The following is a 17,481-nucleotide window of genomic DNA, read 5'->3' as shown; positions in this document are numbered from 1 at the left end:
GGAGACGGGCGCCTTCCGCCCGCGCCGCCCATGCGCCCCGCCCGCCCCGGGCCCGGCGAGGCCGCGCTGGGGCCCGGCAGGCCCGTGGGGAACGAGCGGGGACGGCGCCGGCGGCCACGAGGTGGTCTCCTCTGTTAACTGGCGTTGAGGGTCAGGGCTTAAAAAAACCCCGTAGTGTAAAAGTGTCAGGTGCTATTGGGGTTATCTGGCCGCACAGGAAAGGGCTAACGAGGCGCGCCAAGCGTTTCATGCATTGGGCTGGAGCAGGCGCCTTGCGTGCCGCGCGTCCGTTTCTTTCCCGTTTCTGCCAGGGTAACTCAGTCTACTGGCACCAACATTAAAGGGTAACGCAAGCGCCATGCAGGATCACTCAACCCTTCACGGCTGGACAAACATGACAGAATTATGGCATTTTCTCTTCCTTCCCTAAATGAATTCAGCCTACTTTTTACCTACAGAAAAACATTATTATTACTTTATAAGCACAAATGACTGTGCAACTGACCGTCATTCATGTAGCTGTGCTCTAGGACAAGGAAAAGTGTCCAAACTAAATCTTTTCAGGCAAGAAGACGGGGACAGGCAAGTTCTGAAAAACACTTGTAAGTACTTGGGTATTTTAAGGGCTACAGCTACAATGGGGTACTTCAAGGAAATTAGACAGAAGGATACACCTGACAGCAGCTGCAAAAGGCAGCAGAAGTGCAAGCATGAAGTCTTCCAGCTTGTTTGAGATACTGGTAAAATACCATGATGCCCAAGCATAGAGCTGCCAGAGAGCTTAACTTCAGAGGGCTTCACAAGAAGAAAGCTGGTGAAGACTGGGTATGCAGAAACACAAGCAAGCAGGCCTATGGAGAGTAGATAAGTCGCTCAGGAAGTGTACTTTTGGATTAAAAAATACCCAAAAAAACCAACCACCAAAACCAAAAAAAGATTGTCCTTCCATCTTGAAGACTATCAAGAAGAGCACAAGCAAAGGCAACAACCTTCATGATGATAGAAAACTAAAAGAGTGTTTAAGAAATTATTACATTCTAGTTCAATACTATATATTTAATAGAATTTACCTCTCAACATATCCTACTGAAACAGTATATCCTCTCTAGTGCAATGGGAAATTCAGAGTAATGTACAAATCAGTATCTGGTTCAATCGTTTGCTATCAGCTCACACCCTCAGGCTAGCCCTGCTTCAGGGCAGAGAGTAAACAAGTGAGAAATGTAATGATGACAGAGCAGATGCTTCCTTTGTGTGCCGTCTCAAGTTTATTCAAAGCAATGACAGATGAGAACAAAGCAAAGGAAATAAGTCTGAAGAGAAATTAAGAGGACAGGATACATACTTTAAGAAAAAAATCTCCAACCCAACAAACCTGTTAAAGTATATGAACGACTGGGGCCTTTGAGAGAACTTGTCTTAGAATGTACAGCCTCTCCTAAGTGCAGGCTGGGCAAACACCTTAGAGGCTCCAGGCAGAACTGGATTGAGACCTGGAGTGTGTTTCAGTACTTCTTGACTGGCATCCCATTTCATATTTAGCTACCAAGATGGAAATAGGGGAAAAAAATGAAGAAAAAATAACTGAAAATCTCATTAAAGCATCTTATGTTTCCAAGAAGCAGAAGAGAATACATTTTTTATTCAGTCAGTGATATAAAGGACTCTAAATTGAAATTTATAATTAAAATTCTTAAACCTGTCATAAAGTTTCATGTAGTTGGATCAGATACACTGATCTTAACTCCAGTTGTTACCATAATATCAAGGGAGGTAGCAGTGCTCCTTACTTAGAGGCAGGACACCCAAAGATGACCCTGTAGCCAGCACAACTAACACTGAAACCTGGCATATTTATTGCTGATGCCTGAGGTTCCTCTGCTTCCTAGTGCCTTTCTGCAAAGTTAACAGAGCCTACAGGATGTATGAGGTTAATTTTGATCTAGTATATCATGAACTTTAAGGAAGTAAACTAACTCAAAACTCCAGTTACCCTTTACAAAACAAGTTTTAAGACAGCTCATAAATTAATTTTAACGTCCTGCTAAGCTGCATATGTGCCATCTCCATATACAAAACTTAATTCAGAATTACCAAAAGCAAAAACTCAACAAAGTTCAAGTGCAACATGTGACAGCAGCACAACTGCGCTCAGTACAAAGACAACTGGAAACTACACTATACCTTGCCTTTACCTAAGAGAAGCAAAAAAGTTCATGTTTTATCCCATCTTTTCTTAGCTGAAACACATTTCTGGAAGTATGTAAATTTTAATTTTATTTAAATGCATAGAAACTTTTAAAAAACCAATCTCAAGAATTTAAGTAATGTGTTCATGTGATTGCTTAGTATCTAAATATGTGCTGACTCTCAAAATGTTTGCCCAGGTTCTTACCAAAACAAATTAATTCTCATGCTCTTTCTATTGAGGCAACTCAGCTAAACCAATTTTTTTTTATTAAACAGGAAAAAGAAAGAGACAAATTTGTAGCTCATTTTATTTGTGTCTGAAAGTCATGACAGTACTGCCAAGGGTCTTTGTTGCTATTGGGTGCATTACAAGCAGTAAACCCAGTTGATGAGAGCTGGAATTTCACATGTAGAGATTTTTTTGTACTTAGTATGGGAGTGAAGCTACGGAGCCCTCCCTATTAGATCTGGAAGGTTAAAATGCCACATGGTATGAAAAGGTAAAGTATACTGACAAAAGAAGGAACTGTAATGTCCACTAGGATTTCACTCAGTATTCAGGACTGCAGAAATGGCCCACACCTCCAAGTTCACAGTAAAGACAAGACATTACATGAAATAATTAGAAAAGACAATGATTCTCAAATGAAGTTCACCCCAGTCACAACTTCAAAGAAAAAAATCCTGGTGGTAGTAAACTTTCTTAAAACAATGAAGCTGTAGCGCTTGTTGTTTGGCAGAACTAGGATCTCTTGAGACAGCAGTGAGCACGGTGGGAGTGCAAAGACATTCTTTTATCCATTCACAAATCTCTCCCTAAAGAACAACTCTTTAAAAACATGAAGTCACTCTCTGCTTGATGACTCAAACTTCTGAAAATAAATGGTTCTGGAGGTTATTTAAAACAAACAACCAACCCCCCAAAAACCCCAAACACAGAAAACACAGCAAAATCCACATTTATACGTTGTTTGAAGCCCAGATATTGAAATATTGTGAACAAAATTAAGACTACAAAACAACTATGCTTGTTTTTTAGTTCAAGACTCAGAATGTAAAGTTTTCCACAAATATAAGTATCATTCCAGAGTTACTTTATAAAATGGAAAATGTAGATAAGTTTTAGAAATCTTCAAGTTATGCATAAGCTTTTGAAAGAAAAGCATAACATGCTTGAGATTCAGAAATAAAAACCTAATTTAATAACTCTGATGCTACCTTAGAGAACAACTTAAAACTGCATTTTGTTATATACTAATCAACTTTTTATTTGTCATTATTCTCCTCCCCACACACAGGCAAAATAAAAGCAATGAATTGAAATATATCCTAATGCTGTTGGGACAGCAGTATAAAATTGAACAAAAAGCTTTTTGTCTACACTTGGCCACATCATCAGATTACAATTTAAAAAGTGCTACATAGCTGTACATAGACTATTTTTGACCATGCACATCTAGTGTAACTTTCTACTGCTGATATGTCTAAACTGAAGTCTAGAACTAGTACATTATTGTGGCCAAACTTCTTCCCAACTAAGCTCTTTTCAAAACTGGCAAAAATTAGAAAACTTGGGAAAAAAATTCATTATGGTTGATTCATCCAGTTTGTTGACACCATTTTAAAAGAAAAATTCTCATCTTTACTGTTGACCTGTAAGAAAATGGCAATTTTACTTAAAACATTTAATCCAAATTTCAAACTCCTGCCACCTTTCATTTCTAGCATGACAGAATCAGTCTGTCTTATGAAAGAACTGTAATGTCTAACTCCACAATACTTTTCCAGAATTTAAGTCTCTTATGTAGGAGATCAGTAGCAGTTTGAACTTACACTTAATTCATTTGGACATCTGAAAACATATTGCAATGTCTCCAAATAGTCTTCTAAATTAGACAACTAACATTCATTTCACAGAATAATTTGAGAATGAAAAAGGGCACTAGGATAAGGTAAGATATAAGAGAAATTTATATTGCAAGGAAAGAGTCCTAATATGAAGAGTGCAATTCCATTAAATAATACTTCTGTATTTCAGGACATAAATACTACTTTTTCCACAGAAGGCTCAGACTTTAAATACTGACATACATCAGTTTCAGATTAGAGAGGAAATACAGCAGTGTGCACTGTAAGCATAAGCTAACTTTACAAGCAGTTACACATTTGAATTAACACCACATTTGCAAAAATGCCTGCAAAATGTGAGTCATGCATGTTTTCATCCAAAGCTTTAGGAGAAGTGTTTCAGTACAAGTAGTTCTTAACAAGTGAACTTCTTAAGCATTGGTACATAATGGAATTGTCTTGAAGATACGTAACAGTTTGCTCAAAAATGTCAGCAGAGAGGATTCTTTTCTACAATTTGTAACTGCTTGCATAGTTCCAATTCCCACAGGGAACTGGGTGCTCACTTCCTCAGTGGGAACAGCTTTTCACACCACAATTTAAACATGAAGAGAATGTGTTTTTCTGTACACTTCATAATTTCATTAGCAACATTTTGTCAAGCATCTTCCCTTTAACAACTGGGACACTGCTCCCTTGAAGCTTGCCAAAACTTTCAAGAATACTGGGGTTTAGGTGTTACCTGGGTTACAATGTGCTGGCTTTACACATCTGACATAAGTTCGAAATACAGGGGATAGGGGAACATATTTCCCTTCTTTAGCCCAATCTTTAGATGTTAAAGCCTAGAGGTTCTGAAAATTTTACTTCCTTAAGGGTTTGATCCAACTGAATACCTCTAATGCTGAAGAAGAGAACCAACAAGAATGCTTCAGTAGAGAGGCTTTCCAGGACAAAGCCTGATCTTCCCTATCAATAGTATTCTTTGGCTAGACACCAAGACCAGATCAAGGCCCCTTCTATGATGTTCTCAAAAGAATTTTCTCTTACTCCCACCCAATGCCATCTCTACAGCTGCCTGGAAAAGAAACACATTAAAAAAAAACAATAAAAGGACAGCCGGGACAATAAAGTGTTACAAGCCCTGAATAAGCAGAGGTTGGAAATAAAGGGAAGAAAATTTCTGATTAGCTCACCAAAGAAGGTAAGTACCTCGTGAAAAAAGAACTAGGGCATCTAGTGCTCCAGTCTCCTTTACTCTGGGGACCAAGCAGGATGGGGATTATCGCATCTTAAGATTTTTAATGATAAATGAAAAAGAAATTCAATCTTAAGTCTGTCTCTGCACAGTAGAAGCATATTACCTACAATAAACAATGGTGATGACTGATGAAACTACCAGCAGGAAGGATCAGCTGGGCTTCTTAATTCACTTTGGGCAACCTAAACTATCTCAAAGCTTACCAGTATTAGCTAACCTAATCTGATGAAATTTGCAGGAATGAATTAGAACAAGCTCTCTGATAATTCTGTGCCAGAGAAACAGGAGGTACCAAGGATTTGGGTGTGACAATAATTTCCAGCAGCACGGCCAAGATCAGGAAATCATCTACAGTCCATGCATTCCACTTCTCAGTCCAACACTATTACCAGGGATTTCAAGTTGACAAAATTCTACACTCCATACTGCAAGAATGCTCTTGTGCAGATTTCTTTAAAACCAAACAAATAAGGTTTTGTTCCTGCAGATATCATACAGAAAAATCATTCTGTCTCCCAAGATAATTTTTTTTTTGCTGGACTAAGTTAATTTAAACCATTAATTCTCCCTGGAAAGGAGGAAAATAACAGGCAAAATATTTTCAAGTATCCAAAACAGCCAATGATGGTGTAACCTTTAAAGACAATTTTTTTTTTGGTTAGATGTTTCCTTTTGTTAGAGCTTGGCATATTCCAAGTTCAGAAATAAGTGGAATTTCAGTCAGTCAGAAATTCATTCACAGTAAAACATGGGATACTATTACAAGAAATATCTATGGCATGTATTTGTCAGAAAACAAAGACATAGGGTCTCCTCTTCATCTTAAGATGTATGAATCTGCACTGTGCAAGAGATTTAAAAATCAGTATTTACTAGCACTACTAAAACACAAAACATTCAAGTAGTATAACTGTAATGCAAGCCCTTGCATGGCAATCCAAATTTATTGAACTACTGATGCTAAGTCATACAAAATTGCACCACTTTAATTAAGGCTTTTAGTTTACATTTGGCCACCTCCAAGCAGTTGTAACATCAGGTTGGTCAATTTAAATACTGTGGCTCCCTGTTGGATATACACACAATCTTTACACCCAAACGTTAATGCATACAAAGCAACAAGGCATTGTTAAATAAATCAGCAAAAGTTAATTACTGCAACTTAGGCCCTGTGACCAATTACACATGATTAAAATTACTTCCCACATTCACATCCACAGTACTCTTCCACCATTTAACATCTCAACCAAAACGTTACACATGTAAAACAATCACTAACAGGCAAAAGTACTAAACCTGTATATTTGGTATTGCAAATACACTTATGCATGAGCAAGCAAGGGAATTCACAGTGAGAATCTACAGCTGCAGAAGCCCAAAAATGATTTACAAAAAATTGTTAAATCATTAAAAAATTGTTTTAAAATATACACTTGTTGTAGACCCCCACTGTACACACAACTATAAACATTGTTCCCTATGTAAACAAGGAAAAGGAAACATACAATAAAAGGTTGAAAAGTCTGGACATTTCCTTCCCAACAGATATTAAAGGCCATGTCTTTAGTCAGACGTTATACTGAAAGGACTCTTAAAGACTAGGTCACTGTCTCCACAGGTTTTTCCTAAAATTAAAAAACTATATAGCCGTTGTGTTAATCAAAGCGCTTTTGTACAATACGATGATGATGATGATGATGATCCTGTATTTCTTTAAAAAAGTTACAATAAGCTACAAATACCGATGAAGCAAAGTTATCTGGAGTAGTCTATATAGGAGCTCTTTGGACTTTCTTTTATTATGCTAAAATAGTGGTGCTTTTAGGATTTACATTATTGTACTCTCCAATAGAAAGTGGGGATTGTTGAAGTATACAGTACACAGTTTTCATACATGTACAACATTGGTGGATGAACAATGTCTCTTATCAGTAATACTGGATGTAGGCTCTGGTTTTACCAGTTGCATACACAGAATATTTAGAAGTAAAAATCTCTCATGACACTGGAAAGTGATAGAATGTGCAAACTGATGTAGCTTTCATCCATTTCTTAAAGGGTACCACCACAGGAAAGTCCATTTAAGATGTTGGTAGGTTTAATAAAGTTGGAATGCTGGCACTGTTGAATTGGGCAACAGTTCTTCAGACCTGTAACAACAAAACAAGGAATCAGCATTAGTAACAACTATTTGTCCTTGTTCTTTGCTTAAAACAGCTACAGCAGGAGCTAGCAAAGTTCTTGACAAACAGAAAACAACCTTAACACTTCTCTAATCATACACTTCCTACTGTACATGTACAAATAACACTATCTCAATTACTATCCTAACTGGATTAGGATACATAGAGGAATCCAGGCTGCACTGTGGAAGTAATAATTGATTGATGGGACTAGTTTTACTTATAGCATGACAGTTCCCATGGCTTTGAAAACAAACACAATTGAAGGATCAAAGCTCTTGAATCAAAAATCCTTTTAAGGAAAGGCAACAACCATTTCTGCTACCATCGGCTAATGCTTTTGGAACCATCTTAGTTTTACTTTTAACTGATCTAAGCTGTTCAAACTGAGGAGGTTTTAATATTCTAAAAAAGAGTTACGTGTGGCACTACCTGATTATGAATAAAAAGGCTACAATTTCTGACAGTGATATGTCCTACTAGGATCCTTCAGTACTTCCAATACGTCTACTGGACGACAAAATGGATCACAGCACTGAAGTAACTGCACCACTTTATGTTCAGTAACACTGAAGGAAAGGGAGGTAACAGCCAACTTTGATAATGTCAGGTCAATCAAGACAGACCTCTACTCATACTAAGGTTTGGAGATAGAAAGAGGAAAATAACCTGCCCAGAAACCCCCCTAAAAAATGCAGAAAAAACCCCCCACGCCTTCTAACTAACTTCTGGAAAGGCTTGCTTAAAGAACAGGCTGGAGCTTGCTTTATCCTTCAGCACCATTCTTTGTGCACATATTAAGTCATGTAGAAATTTAGCCAAATGCAAACAAGTAAGAAATTGGTCTAGTAACCAGTAGCTTCAGGTGAAATATGTGGAGTGTTACAATTTGGCCTTCAAAATATCCACAGAGTCTCAAGAAAGGAAGCTAAATTCCTATGACATCACACAAGCATAAGCAGGAGCTCAAAGCAGAAAGAGACACCAGCATGCAAACTACAATATTGTACTGTGTGCATTCCAGATAACTGAACTCTTGCAGTAGATTTTATCAGGCTTAAAAGAGAAAACCATGTTTCCAAAAGCTTTGAAGGATCAGAGGAAACACTGTTAATTTGAGCTCTACCAAAAACTTAAAGCTTGAGAAAAAGCCCCCCAGACTAGTGTGAACAGTGTGTCTTGCACATATTTGTAGTTCTGACTTTGAAATGGCAAAAAGAAGACCATTAAATATTTCTATGATAATGTAAATCAATAATTTTCTGTGCTGTTCTGCATCAACAGCTACCAGAGCTGTTTAGGTTTTTCAGTTGTTGTTTTGAATAGCCATAATGTGCAGAAAAATTCAAAATGTTTACCTGGCTCAGAGCTACAGTACAGCTATGCATTAAAGTAGCTGACATGATGACTTTTTGCGTGCTTTTCCAGGCACTGGAGTTTTTCTGTTAATTTGTCGCACAAGGTCATAAAAGATCTGAAAAGACAGAAATCAGTTGATTATGGATATTAGGAGGCTTCTCTTAAAACCTTAAGCCTTGAATTTTCACACATAATGCACTCACATACTCAAGAACCCCTGAAAATATTCGGTTACCACAAAGCTATAAATTGTATACTTAGTTAATAACTGGTTGGTTTTTTTTCTTGCTTGAGGTAATTGTCTGCCAAGGCAGGCATATAGATGCCTTTCCAGTTTGCTTCATTGAAACTGTAGAATGTTTCAATGAAGCAAACTGGAAAGGCATCTATAACCCACAGCTATTTAATCTCTGGGTCAAACTCCTATGAAAAATGCCACAGTGATCAACTCCTCTATAGTATTACTTTGCAGTTTAGCAGTAAGGTCAAGAAACAGGTCACAGCTTTCTTCTAACTCAAATCGCTCTTAGGATATTCTTTTAAAGAAAATTCTAGTAAGTTTTAACTACACATATTTCATGGTAACAAACATTCACTACATATTCAGTAATAGTCTCTTGTATTTGAATGAGATCATGTTTTTCCAGAAACTTATAAAATACTGAAGTCTAAAGAACTAATTCCACCTCTCTAGACCTACAGCATGACGGAAGCATAAAATTTCCTAGAAAAGTAACTCATTTATGGGACTCTCACACTTTGAGTCTCCTAGAATTCTAACGAGAACATGATTTTTTTGAACGGCTAATTTAAAACAAATAAACATGCAACATTTCAACAGCATCTGTTTCATTCATAATTGACATTGCTCCAATTACTTCAGCATCTCATAAACTAAGGAAGCCCTCATGCTAAACCCATCCTGGCACTTTCTTAAGCACTGGCTGCAAAGCAGCAAATGTTCTAACAAGGGCTTACAGTATTTGCTGGAAGTTCTAGTTTATTGAACGTATGGCTTTTATACAGTTATGGTGATTAATTCGAATTTTTTAAAAAGTCAGTGGCTTCTAGAAATTCCCACCTAATTAAACACACATTACTTTTTTTAAAAATCAGCTGTGTTAAAACCACCATACTGTTTTGATTACTTGCAAGTCTAGCACAGAGGCCCTTTCAACTTCACTGATGCTGCCAACAATGTTTTCCAGATGACCTAATGAACTGAAGGATTTATCATAAAATTCAAGCTGTTCCAGAAATGTAAATACTAACACAGATTCGTTTTCTAAATTTTTTGTATCCCTTTCCTCATGCTGGCACTCCCCACTGGATAAAAAGGCATGCATTATGGCAAATCCCCAAAATTCATGCATTTGATTAATTGTCTAGCTCCTGTTAAATAAACAAGTAGATATATAGTAGAGAGGCTTTTGCATCCCTTTTACTTTACAGAGCAGCTAATTTTAAGAAAATATTCAATACTTTTTCTATTTACCATCTCAAATAGTGTTAACACCAAGTAACTTAAATCAAGTAGTTTTAGTGACTTAACTCTCTTAAAGGTCTTTAAAAAAAGAAGTCTAGCAGTACAATCTCAATTGATAAAAGATTGTAGCAACTAAGGAATGGAACATGTGAGAAATATTTATCCTAAATTATTACAAAGATAATTTGAAAATTACACTAATTACACTAAAATCAATATAATTAGAAAAAATTTCATGTCAAAGCTAAATAGATCCCTTAGCATTAACATCTCACAACAGCAGGGTACAGTTTTGTTCATTGTAGTGAATATTATTTAATGATTTTGTTAGTTTTTCCTTGACAAACAGTAAATGGTCATTAGGACAGTGTCCCATTCTTCTACCCCAACACCTCTCCCCACCACAGGTAAAATGCCTTACCTCGTTAACATTTATCTTTGATTTTGCAGAAGACTCTAAGAATGCACAGTTATTCCATTGCCTTGCTAGGTTCTGACCTTGTTCCTTTCCCACAACTCTTTCATCTTCCAAGTCACACTTATTGCCAACCAGAATCATAGGCACCTAAAAAACAATTCAGCACCAGCAAAGAAACAACTAAAATTTTATAGTGGCACAGTGTAAATGCACACCTAAAAGCCATATGATTCCTTAGAGGATCCTGATTTTCAGAATAATCAAGCTCTGGTAAAATGATTCTTACAAATTCCAAAATCCTGGAAACAGTGTCCTGTCCTGGGTAGCATGATGAAGAATGCTAAAGCTCCTTTCACCATTCCTCTACTCTCAGCACATTACACAGTTCTCATTAGCAAGCTACAGCACACAGAGAAAAGGAACATGCTACCTTACCAGCATTCCCAACTACAGAAAACACTGAATTGACCTTTGTAGCAAGAAAACATCATCTATTTTTTCCCCCCTCCTTTCTTTTACTAATTTAAGGACATAGCTAACGTCCTCACAGATTCAAGTGTTGAAAAAAGTTTTACAATATTTTGACCATTTAATTTCCCTCACTAAGAAAGCAAGTCATGCCTAAGCTTGGGCATAAGAAAAACTTTTTCTGTGAATTCTGATGGAAACTGAAGTTGCAACTTGAAGCTTACTATCTTTCTCCTGAAACTATGGAATGTCTTTCAGGACTGAGCAGTGTCTTCTAAAAAAATACAGTTCTAAGGAAATACCTCCAAAATGATACTAATCAGCATAAATATAACACGAAGTAAGATTTTAAATATCATCCTATTTATCTTGATTCTATTGTACAAAACTAATTTCACGGTAAAGAAGGCTGTAACTTGGTAGGTTGTGGATGGGAAATTAAATATTAACCTTCTGAGATACATTTGCGCTAATGGGTAATAAATTGCTTCAAGAAGAAATCTGCTGAACATAGGCAAGACCTGCAAGTGTTTATGGTCAAGGAAGTGCAAAGTGGTTTGTATTAAATAAGTCTTAATGTGCTTTCCTGAAATGGTTAATATATTCTGTGTCTGCTGTCAGGAGAAGCCGGTGCAGATACATGCAGTAAGGAATGTCTCAAAGTTATCAAAGTTTGCATAAACACAGTTTAAATGATATTATCGCCCTTATAAACTGTTCATTGCTTATTTTTTTCTTCAAGACGGCAGTTTTTCTGCCTGAAGGCTAAAAGCTACAAGGTGTTTCTTTTAAAAACACACTCTTACTGCTGTTTTCACGTTCGAAATACTTCTTTTCCTTTATCAGGGGACCAAGCATTCACTTCCTCCAACTGCTGGAAGGTTCTTTTAATAATTGATAAAATACAATGTTTTAACCTCCCTTTATGGCTTTAATAATGCTAAGAGATGCATAATAGAAATTGTGTGGAAATAGGATGACCAAACTTAACTGCAAGCAGACGGACAAAATATAAAAGCAACATAACAGTCAAGTTTTAAGGTTACAACTTAAAATTTTATGCTTTTAAAATACCATAAACTGTAGGGATATTGACCAGAAAACTTCACTCATAGTAATTAAGGCAACAATAGCCGATTTAGAAATGCTTGTTGCAGTCTAATGACTAAAGTTACACCCAGTGTCAATTAAGGTATTTTAAAGAAAGATTAAACAGTTTTCCATATAACACACGACAAGCTACATTCCTCCAGTTTACCTTAAGAGTTACCTTTCTGTACATCTACTGGTTCACACATCTTAAATTAAAACTTGGAGACCACCTGACCAGAGTGTGTACACTGCAACACGCTAATGAAAACTTTAAGTATTAAATATTTTTAGTGATCTTACATCATCAGTGTCTTTGACTCGAAGAATCTGTTCTCTTAGATCCTGTAAATCATTAAATGTAGACTGAGCTGTGATGGAATATACTAATGCAAAACCTTGTCCATTTTTCATGTATAGATCTCTCATGGCTGTAAACTGTTCCTGTAATTACAAAAAAGATACAGATATTGCATTCAATTGGCATTATACTTGCACAAACAGCTATAAACTTTAGTCTAGTTTAGAGAAACTAGAGTTTCTAGTTTCTAGAGAAACTAGAGAAACTAATTTCACTGGAGAGAAATACAGTAGAAGGTACACTGTAATCTGTAGATTACAGAAGCTAAACTGCTTCTGAATCTCTCCTAACACACCAACATTTTCTCCATATCTTGATAGTTCCTTAAAATGGATCATAAAGTGAAAGCATCCATTTTCACACCCAATTTTGTAGTCTAGGAAATTTCCTATGATAAATTCTACATTAATTTTCAAGGAGATGGAATAGAGGATGGGGACACTCAACAGACTTGTCACATTTCCATGGCTTCAGTGCCAACTATGATATTGCATATAAAGACTTGCTGGTGCACTCTTACCAGTACAACTGTAGAATGGCATGTGGCTCTTTCTCATTGGTGACTTGGCTATGTGGTGCCTGATCAATCACTCCCTGTCCCTTGCTGTATGTCAGATGAAAAGCGCAATTTATTGCTACAAAACAGCCACTCCATCTTACTGTATATTTACAGAGTATTAATCTAATAGGGAATTTAAATAAGTTATTATTGTACCAGATTACTGCCACACTTCAAAGAACACATGTTAAACTCTAAGAATCTTGAGCTTAAACTCACTGGAATCAGTAAAGGAAATTACTGGTTTCAGTAACTTTGGAACTAGTCAGAGAAAAACCTGACCAGTATGCAAAGGGTCAGCATAACCCTTTTGCTTTGAGCTCCTATAAGCTGACAGAAGCAATACTATTTTTATCCCAATGTCACAGTACATCTCACACACAAAAGAAAAAGGACATCAGAAGAAAGCACGTATTCTCTACAGTCAAATCTCAGTGGTCAGTGGATCCTAATTTTTTTCTGGGCAACAAACAAGAGCACAATCTCTTTTAAAATGTTCTATTTCTTTCCCCTGTTACAGAATATGAGCTCATGGGAAACTTGCAATTAATTTTCTGCTGTGATACTCAAGGTTTTTTTTAAACACACTGTATTATTAGTATTTAGGAAAGTTGTTCTTTACATACCGTTCCTGCAGTATCTAAGATTTCAAGCATACACTGTTGTGCATCTACTTCAACTTGCTGTCAAGAGAGAAAGATGTGGTTACAATTTTTTCCCTTACAACTCTCCCCTCCAAAGACATCAGAAATTGTGTGATTTTTTTAATAAGTAAATTCATAATGCATAAAGCAACATCATGGCTTAATAAGATTGTATAGATATACACTTTGAAAACAGCAGGAAGAAGCCTTTCAAAGAGCCCCAGTGACATTTTCAAATGCGGTGTGAGCAGCCAACTACCACTTTGCAAAGTGATTAGGGATTTTTGATTATTTAAAAGGAGGCTGCTAAATTTGTAATGATGGTTATCAGCAACTTAGCACAACTAATTTCCACTTGTATCAGGGATCATCACAGATTGAAAGAAATAGTGAAAGCCAGAAAACTAGATTGGCATACTAAGGCTCATTTAATAGTAATTTACATCTACAAGAGTAAGTAGTACACAGCAAACAATTAAACAGCCACCACTAGAAGTGGTGTCCCCAAAACAAGGCTTTAGGAACACTAATTAGAAAACTGACCCAGCTTGGAGAAGTTTGCAAAGAATGGAAAGTTTAGGAAAACAGAAGAATTTCTGTATTCATTCCAGAGTTCCTCTATCTACTGGACATTACCTCAAAGAAATGGCCCTGAGAGTAGCAAAGGACAGGGAAGTGCCCTCAAGCTCTTTCAAGCAGACTAACCATATATTAATTTTATTTTTTTTAAGCCATTGGTAAACTTCCCTTGTTTCCATTTGCAAGTAAAATTCCTGATTAACACATTGCCTCTTCTCCATTTATGCACTGTCACTAGTTAAATCACTATTTTAACAGGTATTGTTGCTGAAGTCATTCAGCTAATTAAGCAGCATTTATTAACTTTATGAAGAAATATTTGAAGAGTAAACCAAGGCATAAAGTTTCAAGACTTCAAGCTCAATTATTTAGATGAACAAGTCACATTCTCTCAACTTTAAATATTATAAAATAACATTTTACATAAATGGCATAGAATTTCAACTGCCAAACCAAAGCATTTTGAAGGCAAGAAGCAAGTTAGAATTGTAATTAACAGTGAGAAGGTGAAAATGACTATATAAAATGTTGTCCAGACTTTAGCAAGACTTCAACAATCTGGCTGATTTGAAAAGAAGGATACCCAGAGTTATTACTAGTTATTTCAGGAACAAACCTGAAAGAAATAGTATAAATCTTTATTAGCAGCAAAACCAAAAAAATGTAGTTAGCAAACAGCAAAATTTCTTAAGATGGCATTATTTTTTCAGGCTCCATTGAAACAGTCTTTGGGAAAATTCACCCAGCAAACATCATGATTCTACTGTGACCTAAAGAATGTAAATATATAACAAAGGAAACACTTTACTTTAGATCAGCCTGTGAATGTTTTTTGGAGTAATTTACTGGGCCTGACCCAGCAAAGTCCTGCACTACACACTGAGATATGGTCAAAAATTCCTGCTTCTCTAATACAGAAAAAGTGTCAACATAGAATTTGTTTCTGCTATCGTGTCTTTAAAAAGAGTTCTAGCTTTGGCTGGAAGCTCCATACTAAAGACGGACTTGGGTTTTTCCAACATATGGTTTATATAAGGTCAAAGAAAAGAGGTTTGAAATTATTATTTTGTTCTCACTAATTCCTGATCTGTTCAGAAAAGATTCTGGTGACTATAGGCTGGAACAGCTCTTAATGCACCACCTTTGTTCCAATACAAATACAGCTCAGTGCTGAAAGAGGAGCTCTTGCAGTTTGCCCTTTCTCACCTAGGGTTTGTGCATCTTGCCTCCCTTGGTATAGATACCAGCATTTTTGTGGCCAAATGATGAGCAATATCAGAGTATTAATGCATATGAAAAGTAATTGAGCCAAAAAAGACAGACAGATTAAGAAACTGACACAGCCAAAAACTTATCTCTTGCACTAAATGGTTAATGGTAGCAGTTTGGATATAAATTATCTTAGTCTGGAATCTTAATTGTGGTCTCCGGTGAAACTGAAGAGTGAGCAATATGGAGATTCAAGATGGTGCAAGCAGAATCAGACCTTTCAGCCTGTCATGCTGAAGACAGGAAGAGAGAAACTAACAGGCCACTTGCTGTAAATGCTTGTTCATTTATGACAGGTTTGTGTTAACTTATTAATAACACAACAACCCATCTAATGGAAGCATATCTATTATTGTTTAAATTGTTATGAGTACAGTATGATAGATGCCTCCAGTGTTCTAAGGGCGTGAAGTTGTTTTTAGCTATTTTTCTAGTAGCAAAGCAGCGCCGTACCTCCAAGACCAAATCTACCTGGAAATACTAACACACAAACAAACTAATAATAAGTATTATAAAATTGAAAAGTGGTAATTTAAAAAATATTTTTTTGCAATCCCTGTTCCCAACTCTGACAATTAAATAAGTAATTTTTAACTGACTAGCCAGCAAGACATACTTAAACGTTAAAAAGTTGGTAGTGAATTATTTCTTTTAAGCAAACTTGTGGAGAACATTTATATTTCAAACTTGTTATCTGGTTTAATATGGCATACCTATTTTCAAGCAGTGAGTCAAATATTTGACAATATATATAACAGCTTTAAGTGTCTAACACTAGAGACATCTTTTTGATATACCTTTCTGTAGGAGTCTTCTATCGTAGGATCGTATTTTTCAACAAATATTCCTTGAACAAACTGTACAGTCTGCAACACAAAAGTTCTTGTAAGATTCTCTTCCACAGCGACATTTTGTAAACATTGTACACAAATCACTGTTCTAGGTATATACTCTGTTATCCAGAACATTTTTAAAGCAAAACAAACAATTGCCTATTTAACTGTTAGATGAAGCAGTGCTACACTTTCCTTTATCCACCACCACACGGAGGGTAAGAATTAAAGCATGCATCAATTTAAGGTTTGCCTAACTCTTATTAGTTTCTAGTTGACCAGGATACAATACAGCTGCACAGCTTTTACATTTAGATTTAGAACTACATCTTCTGCTACTTATTTGCCAGCACAGGAATTAGTCAAAAAACAACTGCCAGCTTTTACTAGTCTTAACTACACTCAGTAGGCTGTTCCTGTGTACCTAGCATGAAGGATGTTTTTAGCGCACAAGTCAAATGGAACTTAAGACTCAATGGCCAAGTCAGAGAGGCACATTCAAATCCAGAAAGGCTGCAGTGAGATAAAGAATTCAGAGGTGAACAAAAATGTTATTTCACAATCTAACATGATTTGTCATTTAAGTTTTTCTTTATGAACTGCTGCGCAAGAGAATACTTCTTACTCAAGGGAGTGGGTAAGCTCTGGAGCTTACTTTATGGTAGGATGCACAATTAAACAGAAAGATGCAAAGTTCTTAGGTGGGCTGAGAACATCATATTTTGTGAACTTTTTCAGTTCTAGGCTAGGTCAGACTAAAACATTCTGTAATCATTTAACTGTAAATAAAAGAGCTCATGCATTTTAATCATCTACCTGCCACAGCTATATAACTACTCTCACAGAAAGGATGCAGCAAAGTTGCATTAAGTTTCCTAACAACATGCAAATCTATATTTCTATCTGCATAAAAATATTAGTGCTAAAGACACTG

General features: G+C 36.3%; 1 protein-coding gene across 2 annotated transcripts in view; it reads right to left on the bottom strand.

Annotated features, from left to right (window-relative positions):
- Positions 1-2,480: 2,480 nt before the first annotated feature.
- Positions 2,481-17,481, bottom strand: part of RAP1B (RAP1B, member of RAS oncogene family) — a 34,486-nt gene continuing 19,485 nt past the window's right edge. For both annotated transcript variants that reach the window (XM_030237887.2, XM_050985034.1), the window contains 6 exons: positions 16,512-16,580; positions 13,849-13,905; positions 12,606-12,746; positions 10,749-10,892; positions 8,841-8,956; positions 2,481-7,449 (listed from right to left, as the gene is read on the bottom strand). In XM_030237887.2, coding sequence (XP_030093747.1) covers positions 8,870-8,956; positions 10,749-10,892; positions 12,606-12,746; positions 13,849-13,905; positions 16,512-16,580 — 498 coding nt within the window. In that variant the 3' untranslated portion in view covers positions 2,481-7,449; positions 8,841-8,869. The remainder of the gene's footprint in view (positions 7,450-8,840; positions 8,957-10,748; positions 10,893-12,605; positions 12,747-13,848; positions 13,906-16,511; positions 16,581-17,481) is intronic.

This window comes from Serinus canaria, chromosome 1A, assembly GCF_022539315.1.
Source record: "Serinus canaria isolate serCan28SL12 chromosome 1A, serCan2020, whole genome shotgun sequence".
Classification (NCBI taxonomy): domain Eukaryota; kingdom Metazoa; phylum Chordata; class Aves; order Passeriformes; family Fringillidae; genus Serinus; species Serinus canaria.
Note: the sequence above shows the minus strand (reverse complement) of the source record. Positions and strands in the feature narration are given on the sequence as shown.